At 33.4% G+C, this 22,039-nt stretch overlaps 3 protein-coding genes across 4 annotated transcripts; 2 read left to right on the forward strand and 1 right to left on the reverse strand.

Annotated features, from left to right (window-relative positions):
- Positions 1-91: 91 nt before the first annotated feature.
- LOC140061162 (uncharacterized) lies at positions 92-6,014 on the reverse strand. Its single transcript, XM_072107641.1, has 10 exons — positions 5,918-6,014; positions 5,287-5,329; positions 4,890-4,963; positions 4,528-4,611; positions 4,265-4,392; positions 3,428-3,569; positions 3,150-3,250; positions 2,650-2,731; positions 1,342-2,036; positions 92-1,129 (listed from the first exon to the last, which is right to left on the reverse strand). Exons 2-10 carry the CDS (start codon positions 5,310-5,312, stop codon positions 170-172), a joined length of 2,292 nt encoding a protein of 763 aa, XP_071963742.1. The 5' UTR covers positions 5,313-5,329; positions 5,918-6,014; the 3' UTR covers positions 92-169.
- Positions 6,015-6,101: 87 nt separating this feature from the next.
- LOC140061177 (zinc finger SWIM domain-containing protein 3-like) lies at positions 6,102-12,732 on the forward strand. Its single transcript, XM_072107667.1, has 8 exons — positions 6,102-6,178; positions 7,930-8,210; positions 8,389-8,497; positions 8,874-9,108; positions 9,756-10,752; positions 11,260-11,627; positions 11,819-11,875; positions 12,250-12,732. The coding sequence occupies exons 2-8, from the start codon at positions 7,963-7,965 to the stop codon at positions 12,342-12,344; spliced, it is 2,109 nt and encodes a 702-aa protein (XP_071963768.1). The 5' UTR covers positions 6,102-6,178; positions 7,930-7,962; the 3' UTR covers positions 12,345-12,732.
- A 217-nt stretch (positions 12,733-12,949) lies between these two features.
- Positions 12,950-21,197, forward strand: LOC140061185 (RNA exonuclease 5-like). 2 transcript variants are annotated; one of them, XM_072107678.1, is made up of 14 exons: positions 12,950-13,038; positions 13,920-14,123; positions 14,566-14,678; positions 14,957-15,083; positions 15,292-15,391; positions 15,775-15,816; positions 16,006-16,193; positions 16,558-16,673; positions 16,962-17,100; positions 17,427-17,512; positions 18,187-18,330; positions 18,913-19,030; positions 19,359-19,472; positions 20,092-21,197. In XM_072107678.1, exons 1-14 carry the CDS (start codon positions 13,003-13,005, stop codon positions 20,281-20,283), a joined length of 1,719 nt encoding a protein of 572 aa, XP_071963779.1. In that variant the 5' UTR covers positions 12,950-13,002; the 3' UTR covers positions 20,284-21,197. The 2 variants fall into 2 exon arrangements, with proteins under 2 accessions (XP_071963779.1, XP_071963789.1); XM_072107688.1 differs by having other exon boundaries at positions 12,978-13,077.
- Positions 21,198-22,039: the final 842 nt, after the last annotated feature.

Here is a 22,039-nt window from a genome sequence, read left to right on the forward strand (position 1 = left end):
TAATTTTACCACATATGTGAACTTAACATAATGGTTCCTATTTTATGTAAAATAAATATAAATAAATATTATGGAAAATTCAGTGATTTTTTTATTTTTCGCCAAAATCATTTAAAGTGTTAAAATATGATCATGTAAGTACCACACAACCGATTAATGATATTCGAAATTAATATGGTTTCATTCTAAAGGCTGGCCTTCCTAATGAACACTTCAAAGTGCTGTTTAAAGGCGTTGTTCGAATTTGAACCGACCCTATAGATAACCTCTCCGTATTCTTAGTATTGCGAAACAATTGGAGATTTTTCTTGACAACGCTCGATTCCCATTGAAAGTAACCACACCCTTTTCTTTCTTTTGGGTTATACCCATTACTCTTTGGGCAAACGAAGAATGGGCTGTTTTGGTTAGGACCTGGTTTTGATGCAACTTTTCTCTTTGTTCGTCGTCCGCATCCACACATCGGCGGCGTGATTTTCTCTTGAAGAGATGTCCGGTTGTTCCACGTCGGCGTCTTCAAACAATTAGTATTACTTATCTTTAAACTGGTCGCTGAGCACCAAGTCGGGGTGGTCACAGAACTCGAGCATCTGGTATCTCCAGTGTACATCCCTTTACTATTCCTTCCGTTGGAATTTGACGTCGGAGTGACGGCAACATCCTTCTTGGAAGATCTATATGGATGGCAACCAGTAGTCTGGCGATCATTGGCAATTGACGAAAAGCTTCTATTCAGTGTTCCAAGACTTTTTCGAGTGTTTTTCAAGTACTTCAAAATACTGTTTGATTTTTCTGGCGGTTTGAATTCACTATGTATCTTCGAAGCATTAAAACGTATACCATTTGTAAACGGCATTTTCATAGATTGTTTTAAAGTCCGTAGAGGAGTAAATAGTTTGTCATCAGCAGCTTTAGGCTTATCTTTATTAATCGTGTTATTTTCCTTATCATCATATTCTATAAAACAAGCATTGAGGTCTGTATTTTCAGTGTCATTGACGATCGTAAATTCCATACAATGATTTTCAACTTTTTCACTTTTACCAACATCGTTTTCATTTTCTGTGACTTCTGTTTTTTCTTTAAATTTTCTGTTCATAGTCTCCTTCAATACGAATGTATTAAAAGGCTGAGAATAAATAAAACACATTGACCAGTTATTAAACAAAAATATATTTATTCAAAGTAAATATTTTCTAACATTCAATATTTCTTTAAAAATAAACTACTTTAGTCATTTAACAGTAACATATTAAATATAAAAAAACTGTCTTTCTAATTAATATTTGCAGTTTATGAGCTCAATTTAGTTTCCATTTGATTTTACTATCTTTTACCTACCATTTCAAACTGAGCTGAAGCGATTGTCTTATGCAAATCTTTACAAGCTTGTCTGCCTGAAGTATTTACATCCTTTGCTGGTGTTTGAAGGACTTTAGAGGTGTTTTTCGGCAGAGCAGGATTACTGTGGTTCTGTTTTGACAAAGAGAATTGACCAATAGTGGTGTTCGTTGATTGTCCAACACTGGTGTTCTTTGATTGACCAACACTGGTGTTCTTTGATTGTCCAACACTGATGTTCTTTGATTGTCCAACACTGGTGTTATATGATTGTCCAACACTGGTGTTCTTTGATTGTCCAACACTGGTGTTCTTTGATTGTCCAACACTGGGCTTTATTGTGGTATATGAGCTTGAATAAGTAACAGGCCTAGTGGCAGTTCCTGGTGTATGTATAGATTGTTTACCACTGGGTGTAGTTAAATGGTTCAAGCTACCAGACGCACTTGCTCTTGCAGTGTAGTTAGGGTTAGTAATCATATTCTGCATGCTACTGGATGAGGTGCTAGGCCTCTGTAAACATTGTTCAATTACAGTATTCTCTTTATGTGCTGATGAGATTTGATTGCTTGACGATGATCTTGTAAGTCCAGAGGATGATCTGCCTTTATCAAGAGTCTTAGTAATGCTCATTTGGCAACCATCACAGATCATTTTCCATGCTAACTGTGAAGTGTTTCTTGCATCATCCAATCCTAAAGAAAAGAGAATCAAATAAGTATTGGTAAACAAAATTCAATGTTAATTGAAACACATTTTTCTTTTTCTTCTATTTTTTTACAGTGCCTCAGTGTTCGCCAGTGTAGCATAGCAAAAAGCTATACAACCCTTATTGCTACACATTTCTAAAATTGTGTAGCAAAAAACACAATACAAAACTATGTTTCTCGACTTAAAAATCAGTTTGATTAGCAATATTTTTTATATTTAAATGAAATTTTTCCTTGCTGTCTCTGAGAAAAGCGCTATATAAATCACTATAATAATAATAAAACTGTAAAATAAATGTATGTACAGTATTTTTTTGTTTGCAAAGTATACCAACAGATCATTTCTATTTTTTATACTGTATTGGTGACATCACAAAAGCTTATTGAAATTTGTCTTCAATATTGGCCAAAATATTAAACAGAATACCCCTCTGTATATTTCCAAGCTTTATTAATAAATGTTTTCCAACATAGACAAAGCCTCCATTTTTATATTGTTATATGCATGACTGGATGAGAAATGTTTCAATTTTTATGGTCAAGATGGTTGATTGTGTTTAGGCTGTACAGAAAAATCGTGACAAAAACAACTGCCCACCTGAATGTTGTCGTCCCTCAAACTGAATTCCCACATCCTGTAAAGCTCCATTCAAACCATTCGGTTTTCTTTGATAAAAATTCTGCAAGAAACAAACGTTTACTGTAGTGTATGTTACACAGTGAACTCTTCCAAAACTGAGAACCCTGGGTCGGCTCTGAATATCTAGGTTTATAGAAGGACAGTTAATGAACTCACTTTTGGCTATCAATGGCAATATGTCTTAAACAAGATAAGAAATATAACCAGTAAAGTATCAATTATTCTTTAACTAACTGTACATTCGAATGAAAGTTCATACATAGTGGTATAAATATAACCATGACCAAGGATTGGAATTACCATCCTTATTTATAGTGTAATCTTCTGACCGACATCACCAGGTCATATAGAAGGTCACACATCCTCATAACACTCATAGGATTCTTCTAGTGAAAATTCAAGGTATGTTGAATTTGTGCTGTAAGTTTGTTTAAAAACACTTTATAGTTGTACTGTACCTTGTAAGTAGCTCTGAGATCAATCCAACTTTCAAGTACTGGTGGTTTATAAATCTGTTTACGAAGACACTCTCTTTGTAAACACATCCCAAGATCCCAATCTACAAAACATAAGCAGACATATAAAGCTCTGTCTACACTATCAAACTTTATGTGACAACAAAATGTGCCCATATATGACATCATATTACTACCATATTTGGAAACATCACTTTTTTTATGTGTTACAGTCTTATATACAAGTCTTACTTATGTAACCCTGTCATTTCTAAACCCACCTGACCATGTTACAAAGGTACAAAGCTTCTTATCCTCTTTTGTGACATGGTAATCCATATCATATTCTGCAGCCAACTTTTTCAACCATCTCAGAAACTGACTCAAAATCACAGATATTGGTGCTCCACTTTCTACCATATCCTATTAAAAAAACATGAGAAATTTTGAGCATCATTAAAAACTACAAAATTATGGCATTGTCTTTTTAGGATTTGGAGTGCGATCACTTGCCTAACACAGTGATAAAATGCCTTTGAGGTGTGCAGCACACTTAAGCCTGTTTTCCAGTTGACGTTATTTGACGCTATCGTCGTTGATCGTTAACAGTTCAACGACGATCGTTTGCAAGCGATCAAGTTGAAATGATAATAGCGAGTGTCTTTTCCTGTAAATCGTTAACATTTCAATGTTTACGTAGATGATCGCCGATTATTGTTAACGATAGCGTCGACAGGAAAACAGGCTTTACATTTCTAAACTTCTACACACAGTACACCTGAATGTATTTAGGAGTGCAATAATATGTAGCAGTAAATCCGGAATTTTCAAACGACACGGGCTGATTATACAATATGTGATTGTGTAAAGTTTCAATAGACTATGAAAATACCTGTTAAGCTTTGTCTACACTATCAAACTAGTTTGACAAAAAAAAGTGTGATGTGCTCAAATGTGGTAGACCGTAGTATGCTTAAACATGGTAGTGATAATACATATGTCCATATATGGGCACATCACATTTTATTGTCACATAAAGTTTGATGGTGTAGACAGAGCTTTATTCTATTCTGCATGTCATACATGTATTCCAAACAATGTCCATTGGCGCAGTTTACCTGGGTAATGCCTGTAAACTCGGTACAAAACTTGCTTAGTTGTGGCTTTTCCATTGGTAGAACATAAGAATGGAACTCATCTACAATCGCACCAGTTGATGTGTTTAACAGAACTGCTGGGAATTCAACTAAAAGAAAAATAATGAATATTTTTATATGTTGTGGACCTAGACTTTAATAAAACATTTAGAAATGAGTATGTTACAGCCTAAATAATATATAATACTGTATGGCTCTCCAAGCAACAAATGGAAACCACTTACTTATCTCTTGGCCTGTGTTCATCTGTTTCTCTTTCCAACAAGTTGATTCAAAATCTATCACTATCAGGAACATAAATTCTTGAGCTTTCAAATAAAAAGTATGAACACAGGTAAATTATTACTGTATATTAATTTATTTCTGAAGCAAAATGATTTCTTTGAATCAAAATGATTAAATTTTTGTAAACATTAACAGTGCTTCCTGAGACTGCAGTAGATAGATTAAAAAGATCTAATATACTGTACTGTATGCAAGGTAGGTGTGTATGATTTGATAGTCCCTGTAAAAACAATAGAAAAAATGTATTTTTACCATTTAAAAACATAAAAATCAAAATAATGTTTAAATCATTTTAACTTACAACACTTTTGAGCCTTTTTTAAATCTCTGGCATTTTGAGAAGAAGATGAATGTCTACGGAGCAATCCAAGTTCCCTGAAATAATAATATGCATCCATTTTATAATTATTCATGATCTAAGTAGGCCTGCTGCATTATCTTTCTATCAAAAAGTCTGGCATAATACTTTTTATCTTCTTGTTTATCTCTCTGTGAATGTCATGACTTCACCAAATATTGTGTAAAATGTTCCAAAGTAATTAAAAAATAGAGATGGCATTTCTATTTTTTATTTACAGCACTTTAATTACTTAATGCTGATAATAATAGATATTTTCATTATTACATAATTATATTATATTTTATATATCACATAATTGTTCAGGTCTAAAATAATTTATAAATGTGTTATACTGAACCTGGCAATTTCCTTTGCTGTCTTCATTTTAAGAAATGCTGCTACTAAAAAAAAGTACATTGTTACTATAGTGACCTGTTTTCTGTTCTACAGTAACAACCCCAAGCCAAGACTCTACTAGCTAAGTAAAGTACTCTAGTAGAGTACTTAGCTAGTAGTAGAAGGAACATCGAAACACAAACAAATATTATTATCATTATTGTAAATGGCATATCGTACACATATGTTATGGTTATCATCATAAATTCATATATATATTGATTGAATATTGTTCACAAGAAACTAGTAAGCTGCATATTTGGCGTGCTGATCCTTCCTAGCCATACCTAGCAAGGCTAGCCTCCTCCTCTTACGCAAGGCTAGGAAGGAGGGGCCCGGTGAACCCGGCTGGCTTAGCTAGCCTTAGTACTAGGCCTAGTAGTAGGCCTACTACTACTAGCTAGGCCTACTACTACTCTAGCCTAGTTAGGCGGCCTAGGCCTAACTAGGCCCTAGACTAGGGCCTAGCTAGTAAAACTAAAAGTAGTAGTAGCCTGCTGTACTGCATTGCATACTTAATTACGTTATCTAGGCGGGTAGCCATCTAGGCCTAGGCCTACTCTTAATATATAATCCAATCATCGTATACACACCGCATAGCTATTTATCGGAGCAGAATTATAAATTTTATTAAATAATAATAATATCAGAAACATTTTCTCCGCATATTTTTCACACCATATATTTATAATAATCATGCATCGTGAAAAAAACAACTTTTGAAACATCGCGCGCCACCGAGAGAGGGAGCCATTTGTTGTGGCGCTGTTGTCGTTGGTGGTGGTGGACTAGGCCTAGGCCTCTAGGGAGAAAAACATTTATTTTACTTTCCAGCCTCCCTACTACTAAGATAGGTCTATTAATTAATAATACGTTTTGCAATGTTTATATATAATAACTGTGATTACCACAAAAAAAAAACCTGGCATAATTAATAGGGCTAGTATTGTGGCCTCTTCCAAAACTATTCTCAATTCACAAGCTAGGCAGAGTGAGTGGAGTGTGTGTGTGTGAGCTGCTGCAGTGTGTGTGTGTGCCTAATAAACCACTTGTTTGGTTTAGATACATTGACGACATCTTCATGATCTGGACCCATGGTGAAGATAATTTGGAATCTTTTCTTCTCAATATTAATTCAGCCCACCCAACTATCAAATTTACAGCAGCTACCAAATCCACTAGCTAGTAGACTAGTAGTAGCGTTGATTTTTTGGACACTATAATAGTGACCATAAAAAATGGTACACTCAAAACTGACCGATTCCGTAAACCCACAGATAAAAATATGTACCTGCTCCCTAGCAGTTGTCATCCCCGACACTGTACTAAAAACATACCGTACAGTCAAGCATTACGTATCAGACGTATCTGTTCTTTAGATTTAGATTTTCAGAATGGTACCGAAGAACTAACCGGACATCTCCGGAATAGAAATTACAAGAAAGAATACATCGAAACTGCTATAAAGAAAGCAAAGATATTCCTCGATGTCAAACACTGACGTACAAACCATGTCAGCCAAAAAATTCGACCAGAGTGCCATTGGTCACAACCTATCACCCTAGGTTTCCTCCATTACGGGCTATTATTGAGAAACATATGCCCATTCTACAGTCCACAGAACATCTCAGGACTGTTTTTCCGGAACCACCCATTATTGCATTTCGTAGACCTCCCAACCTTCGTGATATATTAGTCAGATCCAAATTTAAGAGTGAAATTAACTCTCATGACAGCCAAAATTTGGGCAGTCACCTTTGCGGAAAATCTTGCAAAACTTGTTCATTGGTTGATTCTACTGAAAAATTTAAGAGTAATCAAACTGGCCACATTTTTCGGATAAGACAATCAATTACCGTAATTGTCTAATCAAAAACATCATTTATCTCATGATACTGTAATATTTGTGGCAAACAGTACGTCGGAGAAACAAAAAACACTCTCCATATGAGAATGACACAACACGATCAGCTATCAAAACATTAAAGCATGATCAACCTGTAGCCGAACATTTTAATTCAGCTGGTCACTCGATTGCAAATTTCAGAGTTATTGCAATAGACCACGATGTCAAATAGAGCGACAAAACTCGCAAAGACAAAGAAAACCACTGGGAATTACAACTTAAAACCACAAAACCTTTTGGACTTAGCATTAGGAACATACTCCCAGATCGATAAAATTATTTCATTGACTACCAAAATTTAAGTTTCAATATTAACCACCATTTAAGCTGTTTTTTAGTTTCATTCCAAAATTGTTTATATCAGCACTTGCCAGCTCTTATACTATGACGTTATCCAAATTCCTTCCATTGCACTGATGAAGGGCTAGTGTTGCCCGAAAGCTCTGCTAACTTTTCTGGCTGTTTTACTTATCGTTTTAATTTAGCTTTTCGCTTTTTTTTTTTTATCTTCATTGAGATCCAGCCACTGATACCCACAGGGTTGTCATTTTTTCAGTTATTTGCCGTTGGATTTATAACATAATGTATACATTTTTTGGTAGTAATTACTAACCATAAATTTTTATAAAGCCAACATATCTTTATTTGTCTTTTATTTACTTTTTAAACAATTTAAATATTCATTCTCCATCTACGTAGGCTTGTCAAGTCCAGATTCCACAAAAAAGGAAAATGGAATACTTCAAAGTTGGTACTGAGTTTTCATCTTTTGCTGAGATAAAATCCCGAATAGAGCTTTTACAAAACACTACATATGCTCAATTTTATATTAAAGATTCCAGAACAATTGAGTCTGATTTAAAACGTAGAGTAACTCGAAGGTTTGTCAAACCTGAGCTGAAATATGTCAATCTGACTTTCTTATGTATTGCTGCTGGGAAATTTAAGTCCAAATCCAAAGGTTCTAGACCAAATCAGAAGTAAGTAAATCTAAGTTAAAAAAACTTATCTCAATAGGACCATATAGTATTTATTTTTACATTTACATTAGAATACATAATTAGATATAAAAAATGTATAGAATGGGACTTTAAACATCTAAGAACTGATTTTTACTTCAACCAAATAAGTTGTTTAATTTACTTTGTGGTGTTTCAGAACATTCAAACAAGATTGTCAAGCAGGAATCAAGTTATCAGTTTCGAAGGATGGCAATACCCTCAAAGTTATTAGCTTTATTGAGGATCACAATCATGAATGTACTAAGGTAAGGCTCTGTCTACACTATCAAACTTTATGTGACAATAAAATGTGATATGCCATGATGATGTCATATCACTACCATATTTAAGCATCACTACCATATTTGGACACATCGCACTTTTTTTGTCAAACTAGTTTGATAGTTGAAAGGCTTACTGAACTGACTACCACAGTCTCAGATTATGATGTCACATGTTAATTAAGCTCTGTCAACCTATCAAACTAGACTAGACAAAAAACCAAATATGGTAGTGATATGATGTCATTGTGTCCATATGGGCACATCACATTTTTTTGTAGTATATGAAAATCAACGTTCCAGATACTTATAGCAGCAGCAGCAGGTTAACATCACCACGTTATGTCTCTTTTTATTTTAGCTTGGTTTTGAAAGTCTTCCTCAACAAAGACGATTGAGTGAAGCAGTGAGGGAAGAGGCTGTGAAGCTGTTTGAGATGGATTGTAACCGTAAGCAAGTGCAAAATCACCTACAGAAGATTACAGGCAAAGTTATTATAAGACGAGACATAACTAATATTAAGCAACAATTTATGAAGGATAAAACGAAAAAAAGCAATGTTGAAGAAGTTGTGAAAAAATTGAACAGAATTCAAGGTGTGTTTTTTTCTATGTATAAAGCTCTGTCTACACTATCAAACTTTATGTGAAAAAAAAAATGTGATGTGCCCATATTATATGGACATGATCACTACCATATTTGGACATATCACTACCATATTTGGACACAAGACATCCAATTTGTTATAAGCACATCCCTATTGATAATGAATTTGCATTGAGCAGTTCAAAATGTTTAAAAACCTAATGACATATGCTTTATTCTGTTTCTTTTTTGTCCTTGGTGTAAAGGTGGTTCATTTTAGAAGCAAATCGCTTTTTGTTCGTCGTCTTGTTGTAAATTTTTATTTTATTAATTAAAGACGTATTGGCCCCCTGAAAAATAATTTGTAAAATGTTTATTGTTGAATATGCCATTTTATTGTCGCATAATAGTTATCCACACAAATTTGATATAAAAAAAATGTACAACAAACTGTAATTTAAAGCACAAATGGTGAAATTGGCATTATGTTATTTTATAAGTGAAAACATTGTTTTTTTTCTACGGAAGTGATTAACTTTTTTAAATAACCTATTCAAAGTCTGATTTAATTAATCTTCTTTTTTCATGTTTTTGGGGGACAATACATCTTTAATTTAAATGTGATCTGAAAGTTTAAAACATTTTTGTTTATTATTAGGGTCGACAACTAAGGTTTCAGTGGATGATGATTATAACTTATTAGGAATTTATTACCAAGACAAGGTAATGAAGGAAGCATTTGCAGCCTTTCCAGAAATAGTTTTCATTGATGCAGTTGCAACTTACAAACTTGATGAGCTAAAAATGCCATTTAACTTGTATATAATAGTAGGAGAAGATGGAAATGGCCAGAGTGAAGTATTTGCTACGTTTCTTGTTTCTAGTGATGCAAAACATGTCATCTCAAAGATGATCCAAACTTTTAAATGTCACAATCCCAACTGGTCAAAGGTTAAATCAATCATGACAGATAAGGACTTCACTAAAAGACACATTCTTGGAAACGAGTTTCCAGAGGCAAATATAATGATTTGCCTTTTCCATGTTTTTCGTGTAATTCAACGGGAAATAACAACAAAGATGGGAATTAATCTTACTGAGAGAAACATCTGCTTAGAAATTATTCAGAAAATGGTTCATGCCAATTCTGAAGAAATATACGAGGCTGCGTACGAAGCATTGAAAATGACTCGTTTGTCGTGTGTTATACAGTATTTTGAAAAGAATTGGCATGGAAGCCATCATGAATGGGTTGAAGGTTTTAAGGGAGATGACTTGACCTTTTTAAACCGGATAAATAATAAGTTAAAAACTTTAAGTCAATTGGTCAATGAAGTTTGCCAACAGCAGTCAAGTCTTCACCAATTCTACTGTGACTTTTTATTCTTCTTAAAATCAACTAGGCAAGTCCATGACAGCAATTCTTTGAATAATGTTGGACATACTTGGTCAGTGGGCATTTGTCGGACAGGATCAGCAGAAGAAAAATATAAGGCATTGCTGACACCATATGCTTTTATGTATGTGATGCAACAGTTAGAAGAGTTACCGAATAATGTAATTGTAGTTGAAGAACATCCAGATGGCCGCTACAGTATTGAGTTGGAATCCTCACATCTGAATGTTTCAACATCAGACTGTGAATGTGTTTTCAGGTATTTATTAGAGAACGGTATGGTGTAATAGTAAAAGGCAAGTGGGAAGCATGGGTTCGGGACCTGTCTGTGTCATATTGCTTGTATCCTTAATCAAGATATTCTCATTGATAACTGAATTTTTTTTATCATCAATTGACTTGTTATATATTTTACTGGAATTTATTATGTTTACCTCATTTTCTTGAAGGAAGAAATAAATGTTAAGTTGAATTGAATTGAATTGAATTGCTTTGTCCTTCAGATACATTGCATGTGCAACAATAAAACAGTTGGTACTGTATAATATTCAAAAAGATCAAAAGGTATCATCTCCTAGTGGTGATCTTGCTGCTGTACTGCGTTTGGGGCATGTGTCCTTCCTTCCACATCCGCTTTTGATCTAAAATAAAATTAAAAAATTATCTTTTCCTTTGCCTTAGAAAAATCGATCATATTTTGTTTTGTATTTTTTGATATTTTCCTTGAAAAATACATGGTAATACAAAATAATTTTTGTATATACAGGTCAGCCATGCAGCTACCATGTCGACACATATTTGCTGTCAGAAGTATTGAAGGCCAAGATTTATTTGATGAGGAACTTTGCAACCCACGATGGTCAATTGAATATTACAAAGAAAAACATGCACTTAACGATGAGATTGAATCAAGTATTTATAATCTAGACAACGAGGTTGTAGAAGAAGCACAACAAGAAGTAACAATTATTACTCAAGCCGAGAAATATCATAAAGCCTTTATGGTTTGTGAAAACCTGTCAACGCTCGTCTCGAAGTCACCATCGGATCAGTTTAAATACCAGTGTGATATGCTTCAACGAATTTATAATGCATGGAATGATGGGATACGTGTAGGAATACATACCATTAATGGTAAGTTGGCCCAGTGACAAAAAATAGGGAATTAAGTTCTGTACCTAATATCCTAACTTCTGCTTGTATTTTCCAAAACATATAGAGATACAGGTGTAGGTGGGAGTGGTGGTGCTGACTGAGGTTTCTTTATGTTTATAAGCTGACCTATACTTTACTAATACTGTTCACAAATTATCTATTATCATTAGATGAAACAACTGGATGCACTGATATTGATGTTCTAGAACAGTCTAGTATTGACAATGGTAAGTCAAAGATATCAATTTTTAAAACTGATCTTCTACAATAGTATCATCATCAGAGTGATAATATCTTAAAGCTAAGCAAACTGCTTAACAGGAACACATTATTTGATTCCTATTATTGCATATACTTATGTATTAAGTTTTAGACAACTGAATGCTGTGCTTATTTTTATTGATTAATATTTTACCCCTTTTTTTTTAAAGGTTTAATTTAGTGGTGTTTACCTTAAGTGATGCTTACCTTAAGTGAAATAAGGAGGCAAAGAGTATTACTCGTATAGGCTGCATCCTCTCATAGTTTTTATGTGCGATTCATATGTTCGTTGGACTTGAAATAATTCAACAAAGTTAATTAATTTTATTGTTTATTTTAGAAAACTCCAGGATAAATCTTCCATTGGCTGATCGAAAGCGGAGTGCCAATTTACCGATTAGCTCGCCCTCAAAACGCACCAAAGAAACAACCTAAAAAATGGAACATGTATCTACACAGTATACTGCTGACAATAACAAACAATGGATCCGAAACAACTTAATGTGAAACAAAATTATTGATGTTATAATAGTTTATCTTGGTTGTTAATTTGGAACTTTAATTTTTTTTAAATGTAACTACAGTAAAGTTTAATACTTTCTTTTTGATAGAGAAAGATTGTGAAAAGTATTTAAAAGATATTTTAAAGATTCTTTGCTTTCCATAGTTGTTGTCAGTAAATTCATGAATTACCAGTAAATTTCTTAAATATTTTGATTGTTTTTGGCAGTATTTATATAATAAAAGATTATATAAAATATATTTTGTATCATTTTATTCTTAATGCTATCTCTGATTCAATATCAATAGACAATATGGATCTTTAAATAAAGGGTGTATTAATATATACAACAACAATGTTTTGGTTTCACAAATCTGTTTTTCTAAATTGTACTCTCTGCTGTTTTTAACATTCATTCAAGCATGACAAAAATAGTCTAAATATCCAGTCGTATACGACTCAAACGAAAAATTGCTGAAAAGCGGCTGTACGGTACTGGCGAGCGAGTCTATCAACAATATCTCAACGTTGAGTGCGTTGGACACATGTTTTATTATTGATAAAAAATAATTGCAAATATTTGATAAAATAATGGGTAAAAAGCGGCCGTATGTAGGTGTAGACGAGGTATGTGTTGTTTACTATGTTCATCGTTCATATAATTAGGTATATTTATGTTTTATTACATTTTATCATAAAATATAAAGCTGTTCTAGGCTAGGCCTGTCACTGACAGCTGGTGTTTGATAAACGTTTCGTCTGCCTTGTATTGTATCGAGACTCGGCTGTGGTGTGTAGGTAGTGTGCTTTCTTTACTGATCTGACATGATAGGCCTAGGAATATCAGTCTAGCACGGTGGTATGATTTTTGTTTTTTAAACAGTGGTTGGATACAAAAGGTGTTTTATTCCACTTTCTTTATTTTCACAAAATAATATGAATTAATAATAATAATTAATAAATACTAGGCTAGCTAGGCCTACCTACTAGGCCTAGTACTAGCCTAGGCCTACTAAATATAAATTTTATTAAAAAAATGATAAATTGGAGAAAAAAAACCTTATTTAAACTACAATAATATGTTTTCTACTTAGGGAAGTGTGACTTTTTCATATACTGTAGTTAGCTGGTCGATCTCTATGGGAAACAATAACTCACTATCCTTTAAAGTGTATAGTAGTGCCTCTAAAACACTTTTACATGCAAGTTGCCTGTGCTGATAGTCTCATTCAACTCACTATCCTTTAAAGTGTATAGTAGTGCCTCTAAAACACTTTTACATGCAAGTTGCCTGTGCTGATAGTCTCATTCAACTCACTATCCTTTAAAGTGTATAGTAGTGCCTCTAAAACACTTTTACATGCAAGTTGCATGTGCTGATAGTCTCATTCAACTCACTATCCTTTCAAGTGTATAGTAGTGCCTCTAAAACACTTTTACATGCAAGTTGGCTGTGCTGATAGTCTCATTCTTCAATAAGTTGTATTGTAAATCAAATATCTCACTAGGGTTTGCCCAAGACCAAATCTATCAAAAAAGAAATTATTGAACTGCCAAAAAAGAAGAAAGCCAAGGAGAAAAACAAACCCAGTACTTACAAACAAGGAATTAAGATTGAACCTGTCGAAACTGTTGTGCAACAGGTTACAGTGGAAGAAATAGAGAAGCAAAAAAAGAAAACAGTAAACATTGATAGAATACAAAAGAGTATGGTAAGAATGTATCTTTGGTGCAGTATGCGCGATTTGAACAATTTGAATCCGTTCATTTATTTGTGCATGTAATTTGAAATAATGTAGTGCAATATTAATAAGATAAAAAGCATAAATGTATTAATAAATATGTACCATTATTCTTTGCACAATTTCAAGTTAACGCAAACAAATTTTAGTTCGAATCGTGCGTAATATATTTAAAATTGAAATTCTATATTTTAATTTTTATTTCAACCACATCCAACAGCGTAAAATCGCCATTCATAGGATGCCTAACATTTAATACCACATACAATGCATGAACCCCTTCTTGTTTACATTGAACCTAAAGTATTTTAAAGCAAATTTTGTATCAATTCATAATAATTTCTTCAATTTTGTATTGATTAATCTTATTTTGTCTTATTCAATCAACATTTATTTTTCTGAATTTTTAAAGCAAAGACCAAAAATGTTCTTAAATCAGAGTGACCAGACAGCAGTGAATGTTAGTGACATTCAAGACTTGATCCAGTTTTCATGCCTAGGATTAGTGTCAAGTGTACAACCAACGTAAGTACCAGGCATGGATTTAGGCGGGGGCTAAACAGGCTTTAGCACCCCCACCACCACCAACCTAAAATTTAGCAGCCATGTTTACTATTTTTATATTTCTACAACCCCCAACAGATGTTTTTTTTCATTTTTGAAATGCTGGATCCGCCCCTAAGTACAGTAACCACAAGGTAGCAGATTTCAATAGTCCACATGGCATCACACTTCTTTGGAAGAATGTATTTGGGAAAAAATATTTTAGAAATAATTTGGTAATTCAATGTAATTTCTTTTAGCTGGTGTAAACTGTTACGAGTAGGCAAGTTGCGTAAGGTTGCGGTCGTGATAGTTGGTGGAGTTAATGAGAAATGGTATCGGCAGTGTTCCCACCTTTTCACAAACATTCAGCAATTATTTAATGTTGTAAGTACATAATGGTTTATATCCTTGTGTATAAACGACTTTATATAGCTTAGGCAGTATGGGAATTTTTTCAAGGCCTAGCCAGGATTTTTACCAGGTTTGTTTTTCCACAAAATTGGCAAAAATCCATTTTGAAAAGTGGACTTCAGGAAAAATGTGCGTTTGTTCGAACCCTCAATACAGTTATTTATATCTTTCTTTATTTTAGTCTGTAAAAGTGAAGCCAGTTTCGACTAAATCTGTCATACATAATCTACTGTTTTTAAAATGGACCCGATCAAGGTTAAAAAAGGAGGTGTATATTTCCCGTAAGAGTTTCTTATCTCTAATATATCAATAGAAATATAGTGAGTTCCTGAGTGAATTTGTTTGTATGAAACAGAATAAAGTCAGAGACCAGAAATCTGTGTGGATGCTAACAACGCTTTACACTGATCAGTATCACATCCTTATTTCACAAAGATTACCACTAATAATGGACAATCATTATCTTGATTGATTTTGATAAAAGACTTAAGCTCTGTCTACACTATCAAACTTTTTGTCATGTGCCCATATATGACATATTTGGGTATATCACTACCATATTTGGGCACATCACATTTTTTTTGTCAAACTAGTTGATAGTGTAGACAGAGCTAAAATCTCTACCGTGTTGTATTTAAATTGTTTGTTATTGTTGTATATGTAGGTTTACTAGAGAAGGAACCAGACATACCTAAACAGGAAGAAGGTAGGTTTAACATAATTATGTTTGTACACAACAGTAGCCTGATAAGTGGTCAGCTACAGGCACTGTCACAACACGGATTTGTTTATTAACATGCTCAGTTTCATGTTCATTTTATTTATTTTTAATTAGTTGGTTAATTAAAGTGACTCAAATTTTAAATTCAAACAAATATTTTATTTTGTCACATAGACAGTTCAAGTGACGATGACAATGAAGAGGAAGAGTGTAAATTAATGAGAGGTGACCTTGTTTTAACTGAGGGTCAAATGCGTTGGCATGGTTACCTTCTACCTGATGTGTCACCAGATTTCATTCAAACAAACCATGTTGATGCAGTTGATGAGGATAGTCCACTGATAGCCATTGATTGTGAGATGGTAAGCATCTAAAGCTCTGTCTACACTATCAAGCTTAATGTGACTAAAAAATGTGATGTGCCCACCTATGGATTGGATGATGATGTATCACTACCATATTTAAGCGTATCACTACCATATTTAAGCATATCACTACCATATTTGGGTGCATCACACTTATTTTTGTATCACTACTATATTTAAGTATATCACTACCATATTTGGCACATCACACTTTTTTTATCAACCTAATTTGATAGTGTAGACAGAGCTTTCGATTTTCTAGAATTGTTTTAGGCTTAATACTGTAGGATTGAAATTGCTTGGAATTGAGGAAGATGGTTTGAGATACCATGGTAATTACTATCTTGTATTATCTTTCTAGTGTTTGACATGCAATGGACAAGAGTTAACCAGAGTTTCTGTTGTGAATGAGAAACATGAAGTTCTGTATGACACACTTGTGAAACCCTATAATAAAATTATACACTACAATACGCAGTAAGTACTGTACAGAGTGCGTCTCATATACAACATGACTAAAGGGTCCTTCACACCTGTTCTGCCACAGTTCCGGTCCAGCGCTAAAAAAATCCAATCGCACGTCAATGTTTCGTTTTCACGCGGGGCTACGCACTTATCGATTGCCGCATAGCCGCCTGGAGCATTGTGAAAACAAAACATTGATGTTCGATCGTGCCGGAACAGGTGTGAAAGAATCAATTAATTTGTTTTCTTTAGTAAGTATTAACAAAAAATGTGAAATAAATATCTTGTTTAAATTCACAGGTTCAGTGGAATAACAGAACGTTTACTTAACCCTGTTACAATAAGATTGGCAGACGTTCAAAAAAAGTTGCTGAGTATTATACCAACCAATGCCATCTTAGTGGGACAATCACTCAATGGAGATCTGAAGGCATTAAAGGTGCAGTAATATTTGTGTGTGAAAAGATGGTAAAAAATCTAATTGCCATTCCTGACCCCAAATCACCAAGGAAGTGTATTAAATGGCATAGTATAACCATGGAGCAATAATGATACTGTAACCCAGCTTCCCTAATAAGATTGAATTGTATTGTTTAAAAGGAGAAAACCCAATGCTTTCTATTAAACATTATATATATTATATACATTATAAATTATATAGAGGCTAGGTAGAGAGTAATTTAGTTGAAGTATAAAATAACCGAGACACAAATTTATGTTATTCTAAGTACTGTATTAGTATTTTTGCTTGTTTTTGCTTTATAGATGTATCACCCACACTGTATTGATACAAGTTCTCTGTTCACAACATATAAAGTTGGACTTAAAGCACTTACCAAATTCTACCTCAAGTAAGTCTCAACCTGCTTATTTTATACTTGCCTTTCAATGTTAAAGATGTATTGTCCTCCAAAAACATAAAAAATGAAGATTAATGGGAAAAAAAAAGACTTTGAATGGGCCATTTTTTGTTAAAAGTTTAATACTTCTGTAGAAAAAAAAATGTTTTACTTATAAAAAGACAAAATAAATGGTTAAATTCAAAAACCTATTGGCTTCAATTTTGATCCAAATTTTGGTCAAAGTGAAAATACTGTGACATTCAAATGCCATATTAAAAAAAAAAAAATTTTCAGGGAGATAATATATTTTTAAAGTAGTCGAATATCATCTTATTATTCACTTTTGGTGTGATTTTATATTTCTGCATTTTTTATTGTTAATCGATACTGAAATTTGTTATTAATAACAGTTAATGTATAATCTATAAATATTTATTGAATTAAATTATTCATATTGTCACAAAATCATACAAAATTATGATCCATCACAATCCATACCAAATCATCTAATAATTTCCGGATCATTGTATAGTTACCACCAGAAGGATTCTCTTCATCATTCTATGTATGGATAACTAGTTGAGAGCAGGAACTAATCAAACCATGTACCATTTTTGATTGTCTTTATAAAAAATAAAAAATCATTAACTAGTGTAACGGTGTGTCATGTATTTGTTCTTCAGAAAAGACATACAATGCGGAAACGATGGCCACAATTCCATAGAAGATGCAACAGCATCAATGGACCTTGCTTTACTTAAACTTAGGAAAGGTAATAATCTAAGGAACTATCAAAGTGGACGGAAGAATGACCTGCCAGTGGAAAGGTAAAGTTGTCATCATCATTGTCATAAGATGTATAGTTTGTTTATGTATTGCTATGCCATAGAACAATACATTACAGAAATATTAACAAAATATATCTATATCAAAATATAAAAGCTAAATCAAAACGATAAAGTAAAACAGCCAGAAAAGTTAGCAGAGCTATATCAAAATATGACATAGCAGCAGAGGATGCAGAGGATAACCTATTAGGCTTGAACAATTGTTTCAGAAGGTGTCATCTACAAATGATATAATAAGACAACATAAACAATTAAATGTATATAAAAATATTACTGCTCAAAATATCTATAATTGTAATACAACTTATCATAATTTTTATGTATTATTTTAATTTGGATTATTTAACAATTTATTATTTTATGCATTATATATTTATAATAATAATGTACAATTTTCTAATGGCTTGCAATCCTATTCTGCTTGTAAACCCTGCTATATGGTTGCTTGGACTACCCTAAACCCACAATCCTAGGCACAGTAAATATTTGTATACTATATGACCTCGTCACACAATGAATGTTATTCATTTTTAAAATCACTCTTTTTTTCCCTTGTTTTAGTATATTTCAGAGAATAGCAGCAGGTAAACAAAAGTCGACAGTATTAGATGTTCCTGGCAACCTCAAGAAATTTTACAAAGACTCGGTAGATTGTATAACAGTAATGACAGATTCAGAGGTAAGAAAACCATTGCAAAAAAGCAGTGTTATTATTGATAATAATATTTACCACATTTCTATAGCGCCCCTTTTCATGAATAATTATGCTCAAAGGGGAATTACATAGCAAATTATTACCCCTGGTAATTTTCTAGATCGAATACGTATGGAAACATACTCCCATAATAATGCAGCTAGTAACCAAAGCAAAGTTGTGTCTTGATTTAACCGGTACCATTTATACACCTGGGTGGAGAGGGCAAATGCCTATACAAGCAATGCGCCGAGAGTTGGATTGGAATTATGCTCACACGCCCTCATTGATAGAAATTTGTTTGTTAATGCAGACAAAGAAGAAAATGAAGAAGGCTTTGAACGGAGATAGTTCTCTTGTTTGTGGTCACCTACATTCCTTTAAGACACTGATGGATGGAATATCACATGAACAGGAGGTCATTGAGGTAAGAGCAATATCCTATATATAGATTGTGTGTGATGCCCCCTCCTACTTTTAGTGATCTCATCCCTCATCCAATCAGTGCCGGTATTGTGCGATTTCCATGGCAATTGAGAGTAATCATGTCGTTGCACTAACCGTTTAGCTTATCTGAGTGGTAACTGATAACATTTGTATTATATGAATACTGTACTAATTACATTACTGTACTTGGTAAGCAAACAGTATTATACATGGGTTGAAAATGAAACAATTGTTCACCTTCATATTGTCGGTGACACCATGAAGTGACACTAAAGTGGATTTAGCTTTAATATACTAGTTCATTAATTAACAAGAATTATCTAGCTTTACACACGTGTGAATAAAACATATAATTGAAAATTTCTTAAAATATGTGTTTTGTGAAGCTTTCTACTAAACCACGTTTTTTTCCAAAAGGCATACATGGTTATGTCAAATGACTACGTTGTTAGTGTCATTTTGTTATGTCGCTGACAATATGGACCAATAATTTCAAATCAATATCCATTGTTCTATTTTGGTTAAAACAATAGGAACCAAAAATCCATTTTTTAACAGTTTAAATAATTTCAGTAAACAGTAATTATGTATTATTTCAGTCAACGCTGGGTAAAATAGATGAACGTGTTGGCGAAATCTATGCCGCAATGCCTAACAACAGCCTTTGCATTGTTGTATTTGCGTCATCAACGCAGGACATCGACATGGATGTCAATACGTCAGAGAGTGAACTGTACAGTAGATGTTTCGCTGGAATTAAATACGAGAAAGACGAACCGGAAACAACATGAGACATCATGAAAGTTGTACAGAGAAATATACTAAACAAAAATTTCTATGCATAGTACAGTTGTATATGTACTAAATTAGTTTCCGAATAGCCAAGTTAAGGTTGCAGGAAACGTAGACAGCATGTAGTCTGGAGGAGTTCTGTCAGGCTAGGCCTCTGATCAAACAGGGGATTTCCTCCATCCTCCTCCTCTGCATCAGTTTCTTGATTTTCCTGGATCCAGTCCGATGTCAGTTCACCAGTTTTTTGGAAACTTGTTCATTTTGAGAATAAACTGGTTTAGACACAATTTCTAACATGTATTCTACTTTCTTTGTTGTTTTTATATCATATTGTAGCGTGGACAATTTTGTTCACAGAAATCATCACGTGTTCATAAACAGATATTTTTCTGGTTAATCCATTGTACACTGGCACTTTTCTAGGAGATATAAACGCTTTCATGCTATATTGTCCAAAACATGGCTGCCATTATGAGCCGCTAAATTTAAGGTTTACATTACTTAGAAAGGCCACAAACCATCTATTAAATATGCGATATTCCATTGTAGACTGGTGAATAAACATCTGTCTATTCACACAATAAAAATAAAAACTGTAGTCTATTATCACATAAACAATTAATTTATTGCATTTTAAAATCCAAAAACTGTACAATATTAACTAACATGTCCACTGCAATGGAATATTACTCTACAAAGAATGGAGCTTAGATTTGTTATCAAGGATTGTATTGTAAATCAATTTAATATACAATTTCATTCACGGAGGAGAAGTTAGACCTCTGAAATGTAATACGGATGCTAGCCTAGAAAGCAAAAATTGTCCTCCATGTAATTCTTTTGCTTGATACTACTGTATATTACTAATACTTGATAAACCAGGAAAAATCCAACCTCTATATACACAAGATAGTAAAGATGACAAATCTTATCATTACTTGAATCAATTTGGATAAATAAAGAATACTTGACATTTGAGATCCTCCAAAGTAATTATATTTTTCTTCAGGGATTATATGTGACACATATGTTACTGTATCACAGAATTTGCCTATGAAACTTTACAAATCATAGATACAGTACAGAGAATTGGCTAGGCTATCACAATTGATTGGTTAAGCATCGTGGTACATGTATTTAATATGCTTTGTCTGTTTCCTCTTCTGTAAAATGTTCAACCAATGTTTCTTTGGCTTTGTAAAATGTAACAAAGTTACTTTGGAAATACAGCATGAATATGAAGCCTACATATTTCAAGGTGAACATTTACATACGATTTCCTACGTTCAGACACAGCTGCTATAATAGCTAGTTTAACTTAATCCACCATGGCCCTAACAGCTATAGATGCATGCAGTATGGTAGAACTTTGTCTATTATGTATCAGATAATCTGGGTGGATACATACACCCAATCTAGCATACAGTGCGTGTCTAAAATCATCACCAACTTGCCTATACCTGTTTACAGTGTAGGTACTGTACCATAAATAATTAGGTACATTCAATTGTTTCCAAACTACTACCCCTCTTTTGGGACACCCCCTATTGAGGGGAAACCGACACCCCTGTTCCAGGGACACCTCTTAAGTTTGAGTCCCAAAAATGTCCCCTTGATAGGTGTTGTATTGTAAGCAACTATTGCAACATTTGTGATATTAATTTGTAAATACTAGACCGACCTTTTTATATCTAAAAGGTCTTCACTTTATAACTTACTGTTAAACTAACATTACTTTTAGGACCTCTCTTGTTT

Source organism: Antedon mediterranea, chromosome 1 (genome assembly GCF_964355755.1).
Source record: "Antedon mediterranea chromosome 1, ecAntMedi1.1, whole genome shotgun sequence".
Classification (NCBI taxonomy): Eukaryota; Metazoa; Echinodermata; class Crinoidea; order Comatulida; family Antedonidae; genus Antedon; species Antedon mediterranea.

Coding starts and splice junctions, on each gene's coding strand:
- LOC140061185 (XM_072107678.1), top strand. CDS start 13,003: ATGGGTAAAAAGCGGCCGTATGTAGGTGTAGACGAG. Junction 13,039..13,919: donor CGTATGTAGGTGTAGACGAG/GTATGTGTTGTT, acceptor ATATCTCACTAG/GGTTTGCCCAAGACCAAATC. Junction 14,124..14,565: donor ATAGAATACAAAAGAGTATG/GTAAGAATGTAT, acceptor GAATTTTTAAAG/CAAAGACCAAAAATGTTCTT.
- LOC140061162 (XM_072107641.1), bottom strand. CDS start 5,312: ATGAAGACAGCAAAGGAAATTGCCAG. Junction 4,964..5,286: donor ACAGCAAAGGAAATTGCCAG/GTTCAGTATAAC, acceptor TTATTATTTCAG/GGAACTTGGATTGCTCCGTA. Junction 2,732..3,149: donor ATCTCAGAGCTACTTACAAG/GTACAGTACAAC, acceptor TGTTTCTTGCAG/AATTTTTATCAAAGAAAACC.
- LOC140061177 (XM_072107667.1), top strand. CDS start 7,963: ATGGAATACTTCAAAGTTGGTACTGAGTTTTCATCTTTTGCTGAGATA. Junction 8,498..8,873: donor ACAATCATGAATGTACTAAG/GTAAGGCTCTGT, acceptor TTTTTATTTTAG/CTTGGTTTTGAAAGTCTTCC. Junction 10,753..11,259: donor GACTGTGAATGTGTTTTCAG/GTATTTATTAGA, acceptor TTGTATATACAG/GTCAGCCATGCAGCTACCAT.